The sequence below is a fragment of the Volvox carteri genome (genome assembly GCF_000143455.1).
Source record: "Volvox carteri f. nagariensis unplaced genomic scaffold VOLCAscaffold_22, whole genome shotgun sequence".
Classification (NCBI taxonomy): domain Eukaryota; kingdom Viridiplantae; phylum Chlorophyta; class Chlorophyceae; order Chlamydomonadales; family Volvocaceae; genus Volvox; species Volvox carteri.
In genome coordinates this window covers 361,090-378,645 of record NW_003307565.1, presented here as the reverse complement: position 1 = coordinate 378,645, position 17,556 = coordinate 361,090, and the positions used below count along the sequence as shown (strand labels likewise).

Here is a 17,556-nt window from a genome sequence, read left to right as displayed (position 1 = left end):
TCGTGACAACCTAGCGCTACGCATAGGATGTGTGTTGTGTGTGACTCGTGTCCTGTGTGTTTCAGTTTGGGTTATTTCGCCTCAGTTTTGCGCGTGTCGTGTCTTGACTTCTGTTTTTTTCGGGGTATTGCGTGTCGCATGTTGTGTATTTTCGCGTTCTCTTGCGTTCTTTTGTCATCCACCGAGTTTGCTTTCCGTGCCTTAGGCTTTTGGTTTGCGTACTCTTTGTGGATGTTTTGGACACGTTCGTTGGGATATATACCGGTTCCTCAGACCGGCAAGTATAGGTGTCGTGCGCCTTATTTAGGCCGGTATCCAGTGCGGGGAAGGTTTTGCCTTGACTCCGGTTCCCTTTTGCCTTCCCCTCGTTAGCCTGGTACCGATTTCGTTCAGGGAATCGGAGCGGCGCACGACTTAGCATAGTTTGTACTTTGGTCGCATCGAGGCCGATGCTTGAGCTAAGCAGGGGGGCATGTTAGGTTTTCTTGTTAGTTGTTAAGTCGTTAACTTTACTCGTGGACGATCATTTGAGATACGGATAATGTACGACCTTCCGGCGCCGCCTAGGCTCTGGATAACTATTTAAGTCGTTGTTGTTGTTTAGTTTGTTATGTCATCATTGTTACATCTTGTAGGTTGTTAGCTGGCTTAAGTCGCTCGGCCCTCTTTGTAATCATCGTGGCATCCCAACGAGAAACGGAGCCTATGCCCTTTCACAGTATACTTGAATAACATTTCTTTATACTGAAGGACAGCACCGGGGTATGGATTACAGAGAAGGAACGGTTCGGGGAGTACGTTTTGAACCTTCGTTCATCATTTCACCTAATAAGCTTGCAGCTTTTACAGCATCAGAACGTTTTGGAGCTGCTGAAAAGTACCAAACAAAAATGCAAATTGTTGCGATTTTGACGGGGAGGGTTTACGTTCCCCTTGTGAGGCCTTGCGCCGTTCGTTTTGGGGTCCCCGTTCCATGACTCTCACGTGCACGGGGACCTCGCCATAGCTCCGAGCAACCGAGTATGTTGTACCGGTTTATGCCGTTGCGTGCTTGCTGACAGAGCTCCTTGAACTGTATGTCAAAATTTTCATGAGCATTTGATTAGATTTCTTCACATTAATTATTCCACATGAAAAAATGCCATGGACTATAGAGGGTTTCGCATGCGGGTAGGCTTGGTGAACGAGGAGCACAGAAGAGAAATGACTAGCGAAGGTAATAAAGGCGGGGGCAATAATAAAGGCGGGGGCAAGTTAAGGCGGGGGCAATTAGTACCCGCGCGCGCTAGAGATTTCTCTCGACTTGCGCAGTGTACGGCTTCGCTCAGTGCTGCGAGACAACAAATCTCGCTGAAACTCGCTGCTTCGTTGTCTTCGTTAGATGCCTTATTGTAACGATATGGCCTGGTAGAGACTTACGGAGTTGTCTCCTTGTGCCATTGGCAGCTCGTTCTAACAGGTTATGAGCCCCGACTGAAATACGGTGCATTTATTTCAGTGTTTTTTGGTATAGACGTTTAAGTTGACCAGCCTTCGAAATGGCGTCATCTTTTCGTACTGTTCTGAGTAAGGAAACCTGCGATGAATGGTTCCTCAAGGTGCCCTTCTATCTCGGCGAATTCGATTGCCGAGAAGCTATTGAGAGACCGCTGCCTCGTCCTGGCTCCGATGGCTACAAGGCGGATCTTGATGTGTCTTGGCTCAAGGTGTTTGGATGCATACAAGAAGGATCAAGTAGTCTTAAGCAAGATGGTTCTCCTCCTGGACGCTCGTGTGCATTAGAATCTCATCCAGAGTAGTACCGCAGCGAAGGAGCTCTGGGATGGTTTGAAGAAGAAGTATGACGACCTAAACGACGCCGCAGTGACGTCGCTCGCAGAAGCTTTTGAACAGATTAAGAAGGGCGATAATGAGGCATTGGATGCATACGTCACCCGAGGTTGCGAAATATATCAGAAGATCACACGGCACGAGGACTACAAGATGTCCGGCATTTTGAAAACTGTTCGTGGCTTGAGTGATAACGAGTTTGGTACTGAGAAGCGCCGGTACTGAGACACGGCGCGTCTTCAGGGCTACTGGGTACCCGAAGACAGTTGAGGAGCCAAGGGCGGCGCTTGCTGGCGATCAACGCCGAAGCAAATGTTTCTGCAAAGAAGACCGAGTCCGAGCCAGTAGCCATGGGAGCTCTAGCTCGACATATGTCCAAGCCAACGGTCGAGCATTGGAACCTTGCCAAGGGTCTTCTGAGGTACTTGATTGGCACCAAGGAGGAAGTCGGAATTTCTTACTCGAGCAGTTCTGGTGCGCTCGGGTTCTGTGATTCAGATCTAGCAGGAGCTGAAGGTCGTCGCTCGACTGGTGGTTACGTGTTTCTTTATGGAGGTGGCGCTATTCCGTGGGCTAGCAAGCTGCAACCAACAGTGGCCACTTCTACGGCTGAAGCAGAGTATATGGCCGCAGCAGCAGCGATTACGGAGGCATTATGGCTGAGGCATCTTCTGCTTGATCTGGGATTTCCAGCACAAGCTGTGCCGCTGAAGTGCGATAATAAAGCCTGCATATCGATGCTGGAGAGCCCTGTATCCACTGCACGCACAAAGCACATTGATATCTGCCATCACTATGCGCGTGAACGGGTTGAGCGTGGTGAAATTAGGGCGGTTTACTGCAAAACCTCTGAGCAGTTGGCCGATATTTTCACGAAGGCTCTGCTGGTATCCAAGCTCAGGTTCTGTATGGACGCAATGGGTCTGAAGTGAATTCTTCAGGTGAATCTGCCTGCACGAGAGTGGTGACTCCGGTTAGGTGAGCGATCTCGTCCACTGCAGGGCACCTTGTAGCGTTGTTGTATATTGTTCTGAGGAGTCTGGGAATGTTCAGGTGCTTTGCATTGTTAAACCTGGAGCTCATCTTCTTGGCGACTGTTATGTGTTTCTGCAGCGTGGGAGCTCTAGGAAACTCTGCTCTCGCGTCTGCACCGTTAAGTTGCTACCTTTTGCTGCGCATTAAGTCGTACCGTACGAACGCTGTGTGGAAGTCTGTTTGCGTGGGAGTGTTGAATTCCAGCCAGACTTCCGTATTCCGGGCTCTGTTTTCGATAGTTCGTCAGTCTGGACGTTTGGTATTCCTGCTATGAACACTCGTGGTAGGATTTAGTACCCGCGCGCGCGCTCGAGATTTCTCTCGACTTGTGCGGCGTACGGCTTCGCTCAGTGCTGCGAGACAGTAAATTTCGTTGCTTCGTTGTCTTCGTCAGTTGCCTTATTGTAACGATATGGCCTGGTAGAGACCTTCGGAGTTGTCTCTATGTGCCATTGGCAGCTCGTTTTAACAATTGAAAGCCTTCTTCAGGTTGTGATGCATTTTATCGCACACTACACTACACCGCAAATTGACGCCGTTAACTGGGACATCATCGTAGATCATCCTGACGCTTCACGTCAGTAGTTGTGTGTCCAGGACTGCGTCCAGGACTGCCACGGCACAGCCTACCTCCGCGTAGCTATCATCATCAGACCCACTGTGACCTTAAATTAACAGCAGTAAATCCTGATTGCGACCTGACAATGTCCATGAAGTCCGTAAGAGGCAGCTTCCTTCACAATTAAACATAAACGAAAGCAGCAGCCTGCTCTACTTCATGTGCTCCTCCGCATCGCATCCGCACACCCAAAGCTTATAGAAATGGGCCTAATGTAAGCTGCAGAAGTACTCCTTTTGCCGACGTCTGAATGCAAGTTGAATTATGTAGCTGCCGCAAAGCAGTTAATGGTCGTTGCATCCGTTGGTCGCAGTCGTTCTTAATTCCGGAGTTTAAGGTAGCACGACATACGGATAGTTCGCATGTTGATGCGCTACAAGTTATTTTGTTTGTTTTATAGCAGTACAAGTCATCAATGGAGCAGTCAACTATTGATCGGCTTCAACACACGGATACACAGCCAACACTTATTTTTGCTGATTTAAATAATCAGATTTCTTCCCTACTGGCGACCGTCTCATAATATCGGTTAGGGCAAAGATAAGATAATGCAAAGGCCGCCGCTGCGGCAGCTTTGCCAGAGCAAATGAAACTTGAAGTGCTCTGGTATCATGGACTTGTTAAGCTCATATTCTCAGTCAGTCCTGACCTGGTGCGTTTGCTTAAACTTTACCAAATGTAGTGTGCGCGTAGCCTTGCATGCCATACATGGCGGCCATTGCCGAATACTCAATGAAGCGCAAACCACAAAATCACACAAGCCTGTGGAACTGAATGAACCGTACGCGCACTTCTGGCGAGCCTTTCCCTACCAACCAACCAGCCAACCAACCAACCAACGAACCAGCACCACCCTCGCTCATCCTTATTTACCCTGAAGGCCATGTCTTCCCCAAACAAACTTCCTATGCAGTCACAGTACGCGTACAAGAGCTACACCGAACCTTCCAGCCTTGGCCCCTGGAGTCGCCTCTGCTGCTGCTCACGGCCCGCATGCCGCTGCCGGGGCGATATGCCATTCGGCCGTCCGCGAGCTTTCCAGCCTAGGTCTATGTAAGTGCCTCCGTCGCCAAGCGCTCTCTAGAGTCTCCCTGCCCTTGCGTCATCGTCTGGCCTTTGCACAAGTCGCGTCTTACAGCACCAGCCGCGGCCGGGACACCGGCAGTGCCGGCGCCGACACGTCTAACAGCCATGGGGGCAACGCGGAGAAGGCTGGGAACAGCAACGACATCTCGACAGGTTCTGCTCGCAGACGGCGGAACAGGGCCGCCGCTGCAGGTGCCACTGCCGGCGGACGCGACGGCGAGGATGGGGGGGAGGTGGCACCGACTCCATCACCGCCCCGGGCCCCGGCACGCAGCAGCAGCGGCGGCAGTAGTAGCGGTTTGCTATCCCGGCTTGCGCGTGGGAAGGGTGCATTGCTTTCACACCGCCGCGGCGGCAGTAGCGGCAGCGCCGGCGTTGTCGACGGTCCCCCCGGGAGCACTAGCAACCCCCGCGGCGGCCAGCAGGACAGCGCCGAGGCCAACAGCTTACTTGGAGTCACGGGCGCCGTGGATGCCCCTAGCTCAGAAGCTGGCGCCGGCTCTAATACCCCGAGGCGCCCGAGAGGCGGCGGCGATGTGCAAAGTGGGGTATTGGCGTCGGCAGCTCCCGCCACGGCGGCGCTACAGCCGCCGACGGTATCCACCCCGCTGGCGGGAGCAATAACCCCCAGGGCAGATGACGCTGCGACTGCCGCCGGCGCCGCCGCCACCGCTGCTGCAGCTACCACAGCTGCTGCCGATGCTGGTAACTATACATTCGCTCCGACGACCACACGTTTTGGCAGCGGAAAGGGTAGCAGTGATGATGTTGGTGGTGGCTGGGGCGTGGTGGATGGCGGCAGTAGCAGCAGTAGCACCAATGGTGGCGACGGAACGGGAGCGGTAGATCCGCTGGTTGCCCGGCTGGCGCGTGTGGTACGTATCGGCCGCTTCGCACACAGCACTACCTGCTTCCTCGCGTGGAGGATTGCCTAGTTAAGCAACTGCCGCCGTCGACGACGGGGCTCTCTTTCCCGCGCGGCGTCCCTTGCTGCCCGCGACCCGCAGCCTGGGTGTTCCACCGACAGATAGCCTTTAGCCACCTTGTCCATGATTGTTTACATCCGTCCGTTGCCACTGCCGCTGCATCTATCTATCTATCTATCTATCTATCCAGGTCTCCCCTCTCTGTTCTTGGCGCCCCTCTGGGCGCCATTACCATTTCACTTTTTTCTGGCAAAATCCGGAATTTTCCGTTCCTGGAGTCCTCCCTCCCCCCTAGAGCTCCTCTCCGCCGTGACCTTGCGCAGCTCGAAGAAAGCCACACAATAACACACATGCACAGTACGGCAGTACTGTGTCGTGAGTTAGCATCTGCTGCCGCTGTGATGTACTCGTTCCTCTCTGCCGCGCACACACTGACACGCCAGGTCGCCTACGTTGAGCGCGAGCTGCTGGGGGACCCAGCGGGCGCCGCTGCTGCTGCTGCCGTTGCTGCCGTACACCCCGACGTGCCGCTGCCGCCGCCGGCGCTGCCCCCCGCCGAGGTTCAGCCCCTGGAGTTGTTCTCGGAGGCCCCCATGACGGGCCGGCTGCTGGCACGAGCTGAGGCGGAGGCGGCCTCGCAGCGGGAGGTGAGCTGCTAGCTGCGTGCTAGTACCGAGTACTGCATGTGTACCGCACCATTTCCCCCCCTGGAGTGGAGCGATAGACCACCGGGGGTTCACCGGGGGTCCGTTAAGCTGACTTTTATTTCTTTTTGGGGAAGTATCTCTTCGTTTGTTTTCAGTGTCTTGTTCATGGGACTGCGGTTCCCGCGGTGTTTTGTTCCCCCCCCTCCTCCGCCGCCGCCGCCGCCACCGCCGCCTGGGAGGTTTTCCCTCCTTCCTTTATTCGGGATGTTTGTCGAGATGTTTGTCGGGATGAACCGCCCTTCCTCGGAATCCTTCGCCTCACCACTGAACCGCAGGTCACCGCACCGCCCAGTCAAGAAGAGTGGCGGCTCCTGGGGGGCCCTGTACCCGCGGCCGTACACATGGTGGGGATGGCGGAGGGGGCTGACGGCGGCTCCGTCGCGGCCGGATACGGCGACGCCGCCGTTGGCGCCGACCCCGGTCTAGGTGCTGGCGGAGGCGGCGGTCGCTGCGACGGTGGCGGAGACAGCAGTCGCAGTAACATCGGCAGCGGCAGTGGCTTTGTTGCTGCTGCTGCTGCTGCTGTAGCTGATCAGCTATTCCGCACCAGGGTGAAGGAGCAATGGCGGTACAAGTCGTACCTTCGCCAGTTCGTACTGTACAGCACGCCGGCGGCGGCCGGACAGCTCCGACGGAGCCGCCATCGCAGCAGCGGTGAAGGAAATCCACCATCGCCGGCGCCGTCGCCGCCGCCTCAACGAGTACTGGGCGATTCAGCCTCCTCACCAATCGCCACTGGCGATGAAGTCCGGCGCACGGAGGAGCTCCGTCGGGCAGTCATTGACGAGGTATTGTGTGTATGTATGTGTGTATGTATGTATGTTGTTACAGGGTGCCAGCGGCCCCTTCCCCGGGCAGTCCCTGCTCTCCCCTGCTAGAGGGGCACCCTAATCTTCAGATTGTATTTGTTGGGTTCGGCAACTCACCACCAGCATCCAACCAATTCTAGCGGATCAACGGCGCATCAACTTAGTTCCTGGTTAGCTCGCAAGTTGATTTTATCACGTCCTACATCGTCCATAAGATGGGGGGCCACCTCCCATTTCAATTCTCCTCAAATACCCGAGAGGTCGGCAGGCGGATTTGAACCCGGGTCGGCTGGGAGCAGAAGTCAGGCCTTAACCTCTGCCAGCCGCCTGCCTGTATGTATACAAGTTACAAGTTACAAGTGCCGCACGAGTGGGGGGGTTCCGTCAAAGCCGTGTATGTATGTATGTTTGTATCATGTGTTTTACACCACCTGGAGGTGCGTTACTACCCGCCCGAGATGTAGCGAGGGGCCGTACATACCTGTAACCCTGAGGGGGGCCCAGCCGAGGGCGCCAGACGAAATAAGCGGGTCAGCGGACACACGCGCGCGCCGTTCATAGCCGAGATCCACACACATATCTAGCGATGTAATGTTTTTTTGTGATAAGGAAGTGGAAGAGCTGAAAAAGACGAGCGGCGTTGTCCCGCCGGATGCACGACGCTATGGCTACATATGCTATGAAGCGTAGAATGGTGTACGGAGTGGTACGGTGGTATGCTGTACGGGGAGAGATGTCTGTATGTACGCCCTGCCGAGTGTTGCTCCGCCGTATATTTCCCGTCAGGTCCTCTCCGCGAGCGACTGGCTGCAGCTGCGAACCTTGCTTGAGGCGGCTGCGGAGGCCTCCCCCGGGGGTCAGCTGGATTCGGGGATTGTGGCCGCACTCTTCAAAAGGGCCGCGGGTACGTGGGTCGTGTGTGTGTATGTGTGTGTGTGTGTTTTGTGTGTATGTGTGTGTATATATGTATATGTATATGTATGTGTGTATATATGTGTATGTGTAAATTCTGGGATCGTCATCACATGCCGCGGCAGCACCCAGGCGCTTGGCTGCCTTGCCTTTCCCAGATCGTTTCCCCGCTCTTGGCTCTCTCAGACCGGTTTCGGAGCGCGTGCACGCGCTGGTGAACCTCCTCGGTGTTCTCTGCGATACATCCACCACCCACCTGCCGCCCACCACCACTCGCCACTCGCGCGGCCACAAAGGATAGAGCGCGAGAGCCGGGGAATGAGAGCGAACCCGCGCTCCCTCCGTCTGACAATGTGCGTCTGTAGGTTTATTGGCGGATGTCCCCGGTGGCGGCGGCGGCGGCGGCGGCGGCGGCGGTCCTGCGGGTCGGGAGCTGTCGGAAGCTGCTGCCGCTGTGGAAGGCGCCGCATTGGATGGCGGTGGTGCAGTGGTTGGGGGAGGAGCAGGATGGGGGGGGCAGGGGGGCGGTGCCATGACGGCGGCCCCGGCGACGTTTGGCCCCGCTGAAGCGGCGGCGTACAGCACTTTTTGCAGCCGGCTGACCGCCGCGGCAGTGGCGGCGCTGACGCGCCGTACATGGCCTGACGACCGCGTTGATGACGGCAGGGTGGCGGGGAGCGGCAGCGGCGGTGCTGATGCGGTTAGCGTCGGTTACGGCGGTTACGACGTTGCGCAGGTTTGGTTGGATGGGTTTGGTGAGGACAAATGGTGTGTCAATTTCGTTGGAAAACCCCCTAGGACGAATATGGTGTGTGTGGTGGGATTTAACAGAAATCGCACCGGGCCGGGAAAAGCCACGGCGGTGAGCCACGCAGGTGAAGGACGATTAAGGAAACTGAATGTACGGGAGCTGCCTTACTTTTTGAGATGCAAAGGTATAGATATGTTGCAGTATTGTCGTACGTGCGTCAGGATCTGGAACACATTTCCGATTTGCCAAACCTGTTCCTGGCTGCCCATCCGCAGATCGCGTACGGCATGGGCATGCTCCAAATCAGATCTCGGAAGCTGTACGACATAGTGATACGTACGTCAGGAGAGCATCTGCGCACGCTGGCTGCCCGCCGGACCGCTGCTGCCGCCGCCACCGCTGCCGCTGCCGCGGCGCTGGCTAGCGCCGGCGGGGTCCAGGGACCCGTACGGACCCGCGGCGTGTTTGCGGAGATGGCTGCAACTGCAGCCGCCGCCGCCGCCGCCCCCACCCGCGGCGACGCTGCTCCTGTTGCCACTACAGTGGCGCCGCCACCGCCGCCGCCGGCAGATGTTCAGAAGCGACAACGCCGTGATCGCAGGGCAAAGATGGCGGCGGCGGCGGCGGCGGCAGCACCGCCGCCGCCGGCGCCTAAACCCTGGACACCGTCAGACCTGGCGAGTCTTGCATGGGGCGTCGCGACGGCGTACGGGGGCAGCAGCGGCGCGGAAGCTCCCGTCAGAGTAGCAGCCGCCGCCGCCGCCGCTACAGCGCCTCCGCTGCCGCTGCCGGACAAGCCTTGGTTGAGGGCCTTATGCGACGCCAGCCTGGATCTGCTAGGGGAATGCGGCCCGACGGAAATGTGGCAGCTTCTGTGGTCTCTGGCTCGCCTGTCGTACCTTCCTCCACAGGTACGACAGTCGGACAGACTGCCATACTCGCTTTTTGCGACGCTAGCTTGCACAGTGAACAGGGCAACCACCAGCCCGCAACCCCTAGCACAGCGGTTCCGCTATTATAGCCGACTATGTGGTTGTTGGTAGTTGCTGCTACTGCAGTGACCCCAATGCCACGTCCTCATCACTACTGCCTTCTCCGCTCCGCCTTCAGTTCACGAAAACCAACCCCTCGGGGGAGCTACACGTCCGTCAGGAGACCCCTGGAGGCGCCTACCCTTTCGTCAGGGCCCCCCTCCCCCCCCTCCCCTTCCGCCACCCATCACTCCGCTCCGGAACCTGTCCCTTAGGACTGGATGCGGCTGGTTCTGGAGCGCGTGAGGGGCCGCATGCGCGACTTCGAGCCGGAGGTCGGGTTAACAGGAGGGCTGTGCGGGGACGGGGTGCGGGTATGTGGATGTTCTGTAGTGGTTAGAAGGCTGAATGGAGCTCGAGGGGTACGCCAGTACGGGAGTACGGCAGTACGGGAGTACGGGACAGTGCATGTCTTTTAGCGGTTATCGGTCATCTTACTTGTTCCATGACCCCCTCCCTCTCCCCCCTCAACCATGTGGGACATGCGAGCTCCTCCCCAGTCTCCACGACGTTTCTGTCTCCGTCTGGTGCGGTGCAGTGCATCTGAGCATTCCACTCAGAGAGAAACCCGCCTGCCCTCGGCGTCGCTGCCATCACCGGCCCGACCTGCACCCGCACCCGCACCCGCACCCGACTCTGGTGACATTCCGGAGAGACGTTCTGTGACGTTCTGTGGCCCCCCGCGTGTCGTACCTCATCAGGGTCTGTGCCGTATTGCCTGGGCCCTGGCGGCGCTGGACTACGTACCTGACAGGGCATGGCTGCGAGCGCTGGCCGGGCAGGTGGGTTGGGTGGGGAGGTGGGAGGTGGGTGTGGTGGAGAGGTGGGTGTGGTGGGGAGGTGGGAGGTGGGTGTGGTGTGGGGAGGTGGGTGTGGTGTGGGGAGGTGGGAGGTGGGTGTGGTGTGGGGAGGTGGGTGTGGTGTGGGGAGGTGGGTGTGGTGTGGGGAGGTGGGTGTGGTGTGGGTGTCGACGGGTGGTTTGGATGGTGGAAGGTGAGCGTGGGGATGTCCTTGCCTACGGGTGTGTGTTTTGTCCGAGGAGTAGTGGGGTAAAGGGGGGCCTTCCTGGAGCACTGTCCTCATCTCCCGAACCTCAAATTGATGTAACCCCTACTCCTCATAGAGCTTGCTGCCGAGGAAGAGAAACCTGGGTGCCAATGCACCGCAATGTCTGTATATCTGTCTGTCTGTCTGTTTGTGTCTTCTGCAGCTGCACAACCGGCTCCGAGACCTAAGTCCAGCCCAGCTGCTGTCGGTGTACGGCTCTCTGGCGAGGCTGGGTTACGCTCCACGTCCGGAGGTGGGCTCGGGGCTTCACGCGGCCGCGGTCCGGCTCATGTCTCTGATGGACGCGGAGCAGCTGGCGGCTCTAGCGTATTACGCGGCCTCGTTTGAAAGGTGCGCTGTGCTGTGGTGCGCTGCGCTGCAGCCCCTCCTGCAAGCCCCTCCCCTCCCAATCCGAACGTATCCCGCGCGCACACCTGCACACCGCGCGACCTTTGCTCTGATTGCTGTTTTTTGTTTTCTGTCTGTTCTGATTTTTCCCACGTAAATTGACAATAGCGGTGATATTTCATTTGTCGTTGAGTTTGTCTTAGCCTGGCGCGCGCGTGCTGTACGGACAGCCGTACAAAGTCCTTCCCCAAATTGCGTGAATCCATCTAACCACGGACCATCTAACCTACCGCACCTTACTGCCGTCCGCCCGTCCGCCCACCTGCCTGCGCGGCCAGATGGCGCCCCGGAGAGACGTTTCTCCACGCACTGGCACGGGCCGTCCGACCTCACACCGCCAGCCTCACACCCGTGCAAGCGAGTCGGTTGCTTTGGGCTTGGGCACGGAGCACAACGCAGCAGCAGCCACAGCAGCCACAGCTGCAGCAAGCCGCAGCAGGCGCTGCAGCTGCTGCGACCGGCGTTGGGCTCGGGACTCTGCCACAGCCTCTAGTCGAAGCTATTCTGTCCCAGGTACGGTTAGTTGTTCATTTGCTGTTGGTTGCTGTTGGTTGCTGCTGTGTGCGCTTCAACTTGATGGCTCGAAATTGATGGTTGTGTTTTTTTGGCGGGAAGTTATTTTTTTCTCAGTTCTCAAAAAGTGGATTTTCGAGTTGTGCACTTCTTTACCTAAATTTTGCACTATGCAAAATATTTTTACTATGCATACGAATCGTTAGGTCCTGCACGGAATGCGCTCCAGAACCGCCGACGGCAACGATCTAAGTATGTCGCTGTGGGCGCTGGCCGTACTGCGCCGGCCGCCGAGTGGAGCGTGGATGGCGGCGTGGTGGCGGGCTGCGGCAGACCCACGGGTCACATCCACCTTCGACGCCACCTGCGTGGCGCAGTCGCTCTGGGCTGCCGCGCAGCTGCGGACACTCATGGGTCCATTCCACGAGGAGTCGCCGTGGTACGGCAGAAGCGGTGGCGACAGCGGTGGTGACGGCAACGGCGGCGGCGGCGGTGGTGGCGAGGCCGCTGCGCAAGAGGGGGGGTCGGTGGTGGTGGACACGGCGATGGGGGCGTTGCTCGCGCGCATGAGCACCCTGCTTCGCAGCACCAGTACTGCAAACCTGACTACGACAATCTCTGCACTAGCAGATCTGCAGTACAGGTATGTACGGACAAACTTCTCGGGCAGCAGCTGTTTTATATTTATTTACATGTGCACATGTGCACCTCCACAGGTTCGCAGCAGCTTGAAAAAATAAAAATCACCTCCCCCGCCGCCGCCGCCGCCGCCACAGGCCCTCGGATGCCTGGATGACGTTATTCGCAGCGGAGGTACGGAGGCGTCTTGGCGCCGAAACCACTGTCAACGAAGACCATGGCCTCATTGCGTACGGCTTTGCCGTGCTGGGGTGGCCGCTACAGGAGCCCTGGGTCAAGGTAGGAGTGGAGTGAAGTACGGCCAAAGGCGCGGGGCCTTTCCGCAGAGATCCAATAAAAACACACAAATGGAACAAACCGTCTCCGTACCTCCCTATTCCCCTTGCTAATGTCTTCTTTTCTCCTTCGAAACCGGCCTCCTCTTTAAAACGACTTGCTTGATTTTCGCTGTGCTCTACGCTAACCACCGTAACAACCCTAACCAACTAACTACCCTAACCACCCGAACCTCGGATCTTCGAAAGGAGCTGGCCGCCGGCGGCTATCGGCGCATGGCGGGGATGAGCGGGGAGGCTCTGGGGCTGTTTCTGTGGGGCTTATCTCAGTACGGCTGGAGTACGGACAGCAAGCGATTCTGGGATGCCGTGTTCAGGTGGGCGGAGGAGGAGGAGGGGCTCCAGGGTGGGAAGATCGGCACTGTTTTCGTCCAGTTCCAGATCCAGATCCACCAATTCTGGATCCAGTAAAAAAAACCGCTGGATCTATCAGCTCCCAATCCGGTTAACGTGCTGCCTCAACCCCTCTGCTGTGTTTTGGCTGCTGGGCGGCTTGGACCGCTTGGACAGGGAAACGGGCGTTAAATGGGACACTTGTTCGGCACGCAGCGTCGTACTGCTGTACTGCGCCGTAGCGGATATGATGCCGCCGGATCTGGTAAGCGGCGAAGTGGGTTGGGTACGGGAGGTATGACGGGATGGCACCTTCTGCAAGGCTCTGTGATCGACGGAGGAGTTTTCCTTTTGACATGTATGTCCTTTTTTGCGGTTTTTGCATGTATGGCTGTCTGTCTGTCTGTATGTGCCGCTCTGGATTGTGCTGCCATGTCCGCCCCAAATAGCGCTTTTGTGCCCTTCTGTTTCGCAACACGGACGACGACGACGACGTCAATTTTCAAAACGGGCTCGGATGGCGCAAAATCATCACAACGGAGGAAATTTCCAATTTTTTACCTCAATTTTTTCCATAACCTAATAAACCCAACTGACTGAGTTTGTGAACGATTAAAAAATTTCCTTAAAAGAGAATATTCTCGTGAGATTGTATTTGTGCGCTGCCTAACATAATGGTGATGATGATGATGCACCCTTTCCCATGTCCTCAACGCAACGGCGGTGACGGCACGGCGGGGCCGCCAGGAGCCGCCCTTGCAGTGGCAACGTCAGCTGGCCAAGGCGCTGAGGCTACGGGTGCCTAGACCGCCGGCAGCGGCGCTAATCCCGGCGGCGCTCCGTGCCGCCGCTGGCGGCTGCCTGGGCCCTTCGCCGCTGCGACTCCGTGGCGCCGCCGCCACCGCTGCGGCGACACCTGGGGGCCTCCACGTCCGCGTCGCCGGTATCGCCGATGGTGGCGGCGGCGGCGGAGGGCCACGGCGGCGGCGCAGCGCGATTGACAGCTCGCTCTGGTCGTCATTAATGTACAACGCGAATCTGTACGGCGATTATGGCGTGCCGACGGAGGTTGTGGATGGGTTGACGGAGGCGGCGGCGGGACGGGTATTGGCGGGCGGGATGATGGCAGGAGAAGCGGAAGAGGCGGTAGGGGAAGAGGAGGAGGTATTGGGGCCGGAGTTTCCTGCGGAGGGCTTGCTAGGAGAGAGTGACCCGTGGGACAGTGAAGGGGGCTGGGGTGGGGATGCTTCGGTGTGGGAGCTACCCGCGGATCTGTCCTTGGAGGGTCAGGAGGATGTGACGGAGGAGGCGGAGGCGGATGACGACTATTACGAGCAGCTTCTTCGGGAAATGTACGACGACGGGGCAGCGGAGGAGGAGGAGTTGAGCGGCGGCCTCGCCACCGGCTTTGCGGGTAGCAGGACCGGCAGCGGCGGCCGCGCCTCGGCAGTCGCAGGTGACTCGGTCACCCAGCAGCAGCAGCTGAAGGCGCCATCTGCGTCATCTCCGTACGTGTTTGATCCTAGGATGCGAGGCCCCGATCCTGTGGATCCGTACGGCCTGTTAGGCGGCAGCAGTGACGGATCCAGACGCGGCATCTTATCAGCACGACATGGTGTGTCGGATGATACGAGTGGTGACGTCAGCGATGATGACGCCAATGATGCCAATATGGAAGACGAGCCATTCCAGCTTCCTCTGCCGATTGAGCTAACTGACCCACGGGACCATCCCGCGCTTGCGGCAGCGGTTTCGGAGATGCGACTTTGGTGGGCGCATGACGTGGTGGACGAGCTGCGCTGGCTGTGGGGTTTCCCTGGAGTGCTTCGGCAGCTTCCGCCGTGGGTACGGCAAGCCAGTCTGGCACGGCTTCGTAAGATGGCGATGCGGCGGCCGTAAGACTGCCTGGTGGCATGTAATGATGGGCAGAGGTGGTTTTGGAGCGCGTGTGCAAGTCCTCACTTGTGTGCTTACTGGCTCAAAAACTTAGGGTTTTAGGGCTTAGGATTAAGGTACTGGCACGAAAACGTTCGGCACAACAGCCGCACCCTTCAAGCGTCCAGTTCCCTTAGCGCTTCGCGAGGCTTGGAGGTAGGGCACTAACCGTCTCACTACGCCACGACCACGTCCACGTCCACGCCACGGCAGCCGTGTAGTCCAAATCCTGGAAAGCATGTCATATTGCGATCACAGGAACACGTGGAAAAGGACGCCTCACCTCGCTTCTAACATTGCCGAGGAAGGGACGATAGGAGCCTTACGTTCGTTATTTCACGATAGGCTTCCTCGCACAGCATACAACAGACCAACCCTGTTGAATCGGTAAATTAGGTAGGCATGTGATATATATAGTCCGTTATATAGATGGTGCCTGCAATCGAAGGGATTTACTAAAGTGCTGCGGCGGCTACCACCCCTGCTGGCGCGCCAATGTACCCCCACAAGCTTCTTGCTTTGTTGGGGGTCAAACACGACGAAATCCAGCACGTGCCGCGGCAGGCCCGACACCTTGCACACCCTTACCTGGATTCCAAAAGGTTCTACCGCCCATCATGCATCTCCATCACGAGCTTCCGAACGTGGATATAATTCCGACCTAGAATGAAATGCATTGCGTTTGAAAGGCTCTGACCTCCTCGCGCATCGGCGGGGCGCATGCGTGCTTGTCTGTCGTCCACACCAGCGCTGGTGTCGTGTTCATCCCCGGGTGCGCCGTGTCTCCCCTCCCCCGGCTGCTGCTGGCCGTGTTGTTGGGGGCTTTCCTGGGAACCGAACCTTCCACCTGACGGTCCTTTTGTCCTTCTGGTGGAGTGTTATCAACCGCGTGTGTGGCCTTCACCCGTCGGAACCGCGCTCTGGTAATCGCATATGTGTGTGTCACATGGTTGGGGGGTATGGTAATCGCGCTATGGTAATCGCATATGTGTGTGTGTGTTACATGGTTGGGGGGTATGGTAATCGCGCTATGGTAATCGCATATGTGTGTGTGTTACATGGTTAGGGGGGTATGGTAATCGCGCTATGGTAATCGCATATGAGCAATACTGTCTTTTAGGACTTAGGCACCGGTGTGCTTCTTGGCGAGGCTATCCGCTTGCCCTCGCTTTGGGTAGCCCGTACTCTGGGCCCCCCCCCAAGTTAGTGCCGCCGGGCCAAGTCGTCCGTATGTCAGCCTGTTGAAAAGCCGAATGATGAACCGGTAACTGCACGGTAATGTGAGCAACAGTACTGCAATCTTTTACCAGTGTCATGAGGATCATGTCACGTATCTGGTCCAATTTCCTCCTTAGGGCGAGTACAAACCCTCTCCTGAAGTTGCGTGCGGTCCAGGAGCCGTGCTGTTGTCGGGCTCTGGGAGCAAACAATTATGGAAAGGATGGTCATCAGCTCTCCAGAAGCGTCGGGCCCGCGTCGCTCCTAAGGGGCAAGGGCGACCGCCCCGGCCCGGCCCGGCCCGCGCCCGCGCCCGCGCTGTCCTGCCATTCGCTGCATTACGTTCCGATATTTCGATGCACCGCACTGGAACAGTCCAATACATTCGAGCGAACCAAGAACGAAAGTTTCTTATTATTTCACAAATGAAATCACGCCACACTCTGATTCTTCGCGTCTTCAGAGCTGACATCTTTTATGCCGACTTGGGAGAGAATGAACGAGGGGGAAACCCTCCAGGGAGGGGTAACAGCCCCCCGCTAGCGCCACCCCCGCGTCTTGAAACCCAAACAGCCGCAGATGATCAAATCTTAAAACCCGGTAAACCCGGAAAGTACGCGTAAGCTCGATGCCACAGGGCTAAAAATGGGCAACCCCGCGCACCCAATCCCCTGCAGGCCCTTGGCAGTCGATTGCCCCCTCCTAGCTCCTAGCTCCAGGGAGCGACACGATCACCCAAACCCCCCTCCGCAGTTCCCTTCATGGCAGACAGAAAAGGGAGGAGGCCCTTCCGAGACAACCTTAGACCCCGTCAAAAATCGCATCAGCACCAACAACGACACAATCCGCTTGAAGGGGAAACCTCCCCCCCGCTCTTCGCACGTCTCCAAGACAGCAATCGAAGGGTGGCGTTTCTGTGCCCGCTATCTCCACCTCCAGGTAGCTTCTCGGTATTGTTGCTTTCTGTCCTCTCTAGCTCCTAGAACCCACCTACCTATCTACCTCTCTCCCTGGAAGCTCCTCTTCCCACCCCCGTGGTGTCGTCAGTGGCTCTGTATTATTAAATGGGGCATCCTTCTCGTCCGTCTCGTCCTTCTCGTCCGTCTCGTCCTTCTCGTCCGTCTCGTCCTTCTCGTCCGTCTCATCCTTCTCGTCCGTCTCGTCCTTCTCGTCCGTCTCGTCCTCCTCGTCTGGGTCCAAGATTGGTTACTTCCTAACCCTCACAACAGCACCCCCCAAGTACCACAACCCTAAAGCACCACACAGTGCGTTACTTCAGTTTTTCTCCTATGCTCCTCCTCGGCCTCCCGGAAAAAGTGTTAGCATCGCGACCACATTCCCACATTCCCACATCGCCAACGGAACGCCCACGCATCCGTACATCCGTACATACACTCATGGACTCATCCATCAATCCGGATT

At 57.4% G+C, this 17,556-nt stretch overlaps 1 protein-coding gene across 1 annotated transcript; it reads left to right on the top strand.

The window, feature by feature from the left end:
* Positions 1–4,095: 4,095 nt before the first annotated feature.
* Positions 4,096–14,880, top strand: VOLCADRAFT_91645 (uncharacterized protein; the record flags this gene model as incomplete). The annotated part of the gene is made up of 16 exons (XM_002951174.1): positions 4,096–4,136; positions 4,845–5,166; positions 5,940–6,143; positions 6,479–6,547; positions 7,799–7,916; positions 8,290–8,624; positions 8,951–9,586; positions 9,922–10,014; positions 10,408–10,488; positions 10,917–11,104; positions 11,440–11,674; positions 12,052–12,113; positions 12,451–12,592; positions 12,838–12,965; positions 13,159–13,246; positions 13,729–14,880. The coding sequence occupies 16 exons, from the start codon at positions 4,096–4,098 to the stop codon at positions 14,878–14,880; spliced, it is 3,894 nt and encodes a 1,297-aa protein (XP_002951220.1).
* Between the last annotated feature and the right edge of the window lie 2,676 nt (positions 14,881–17,556).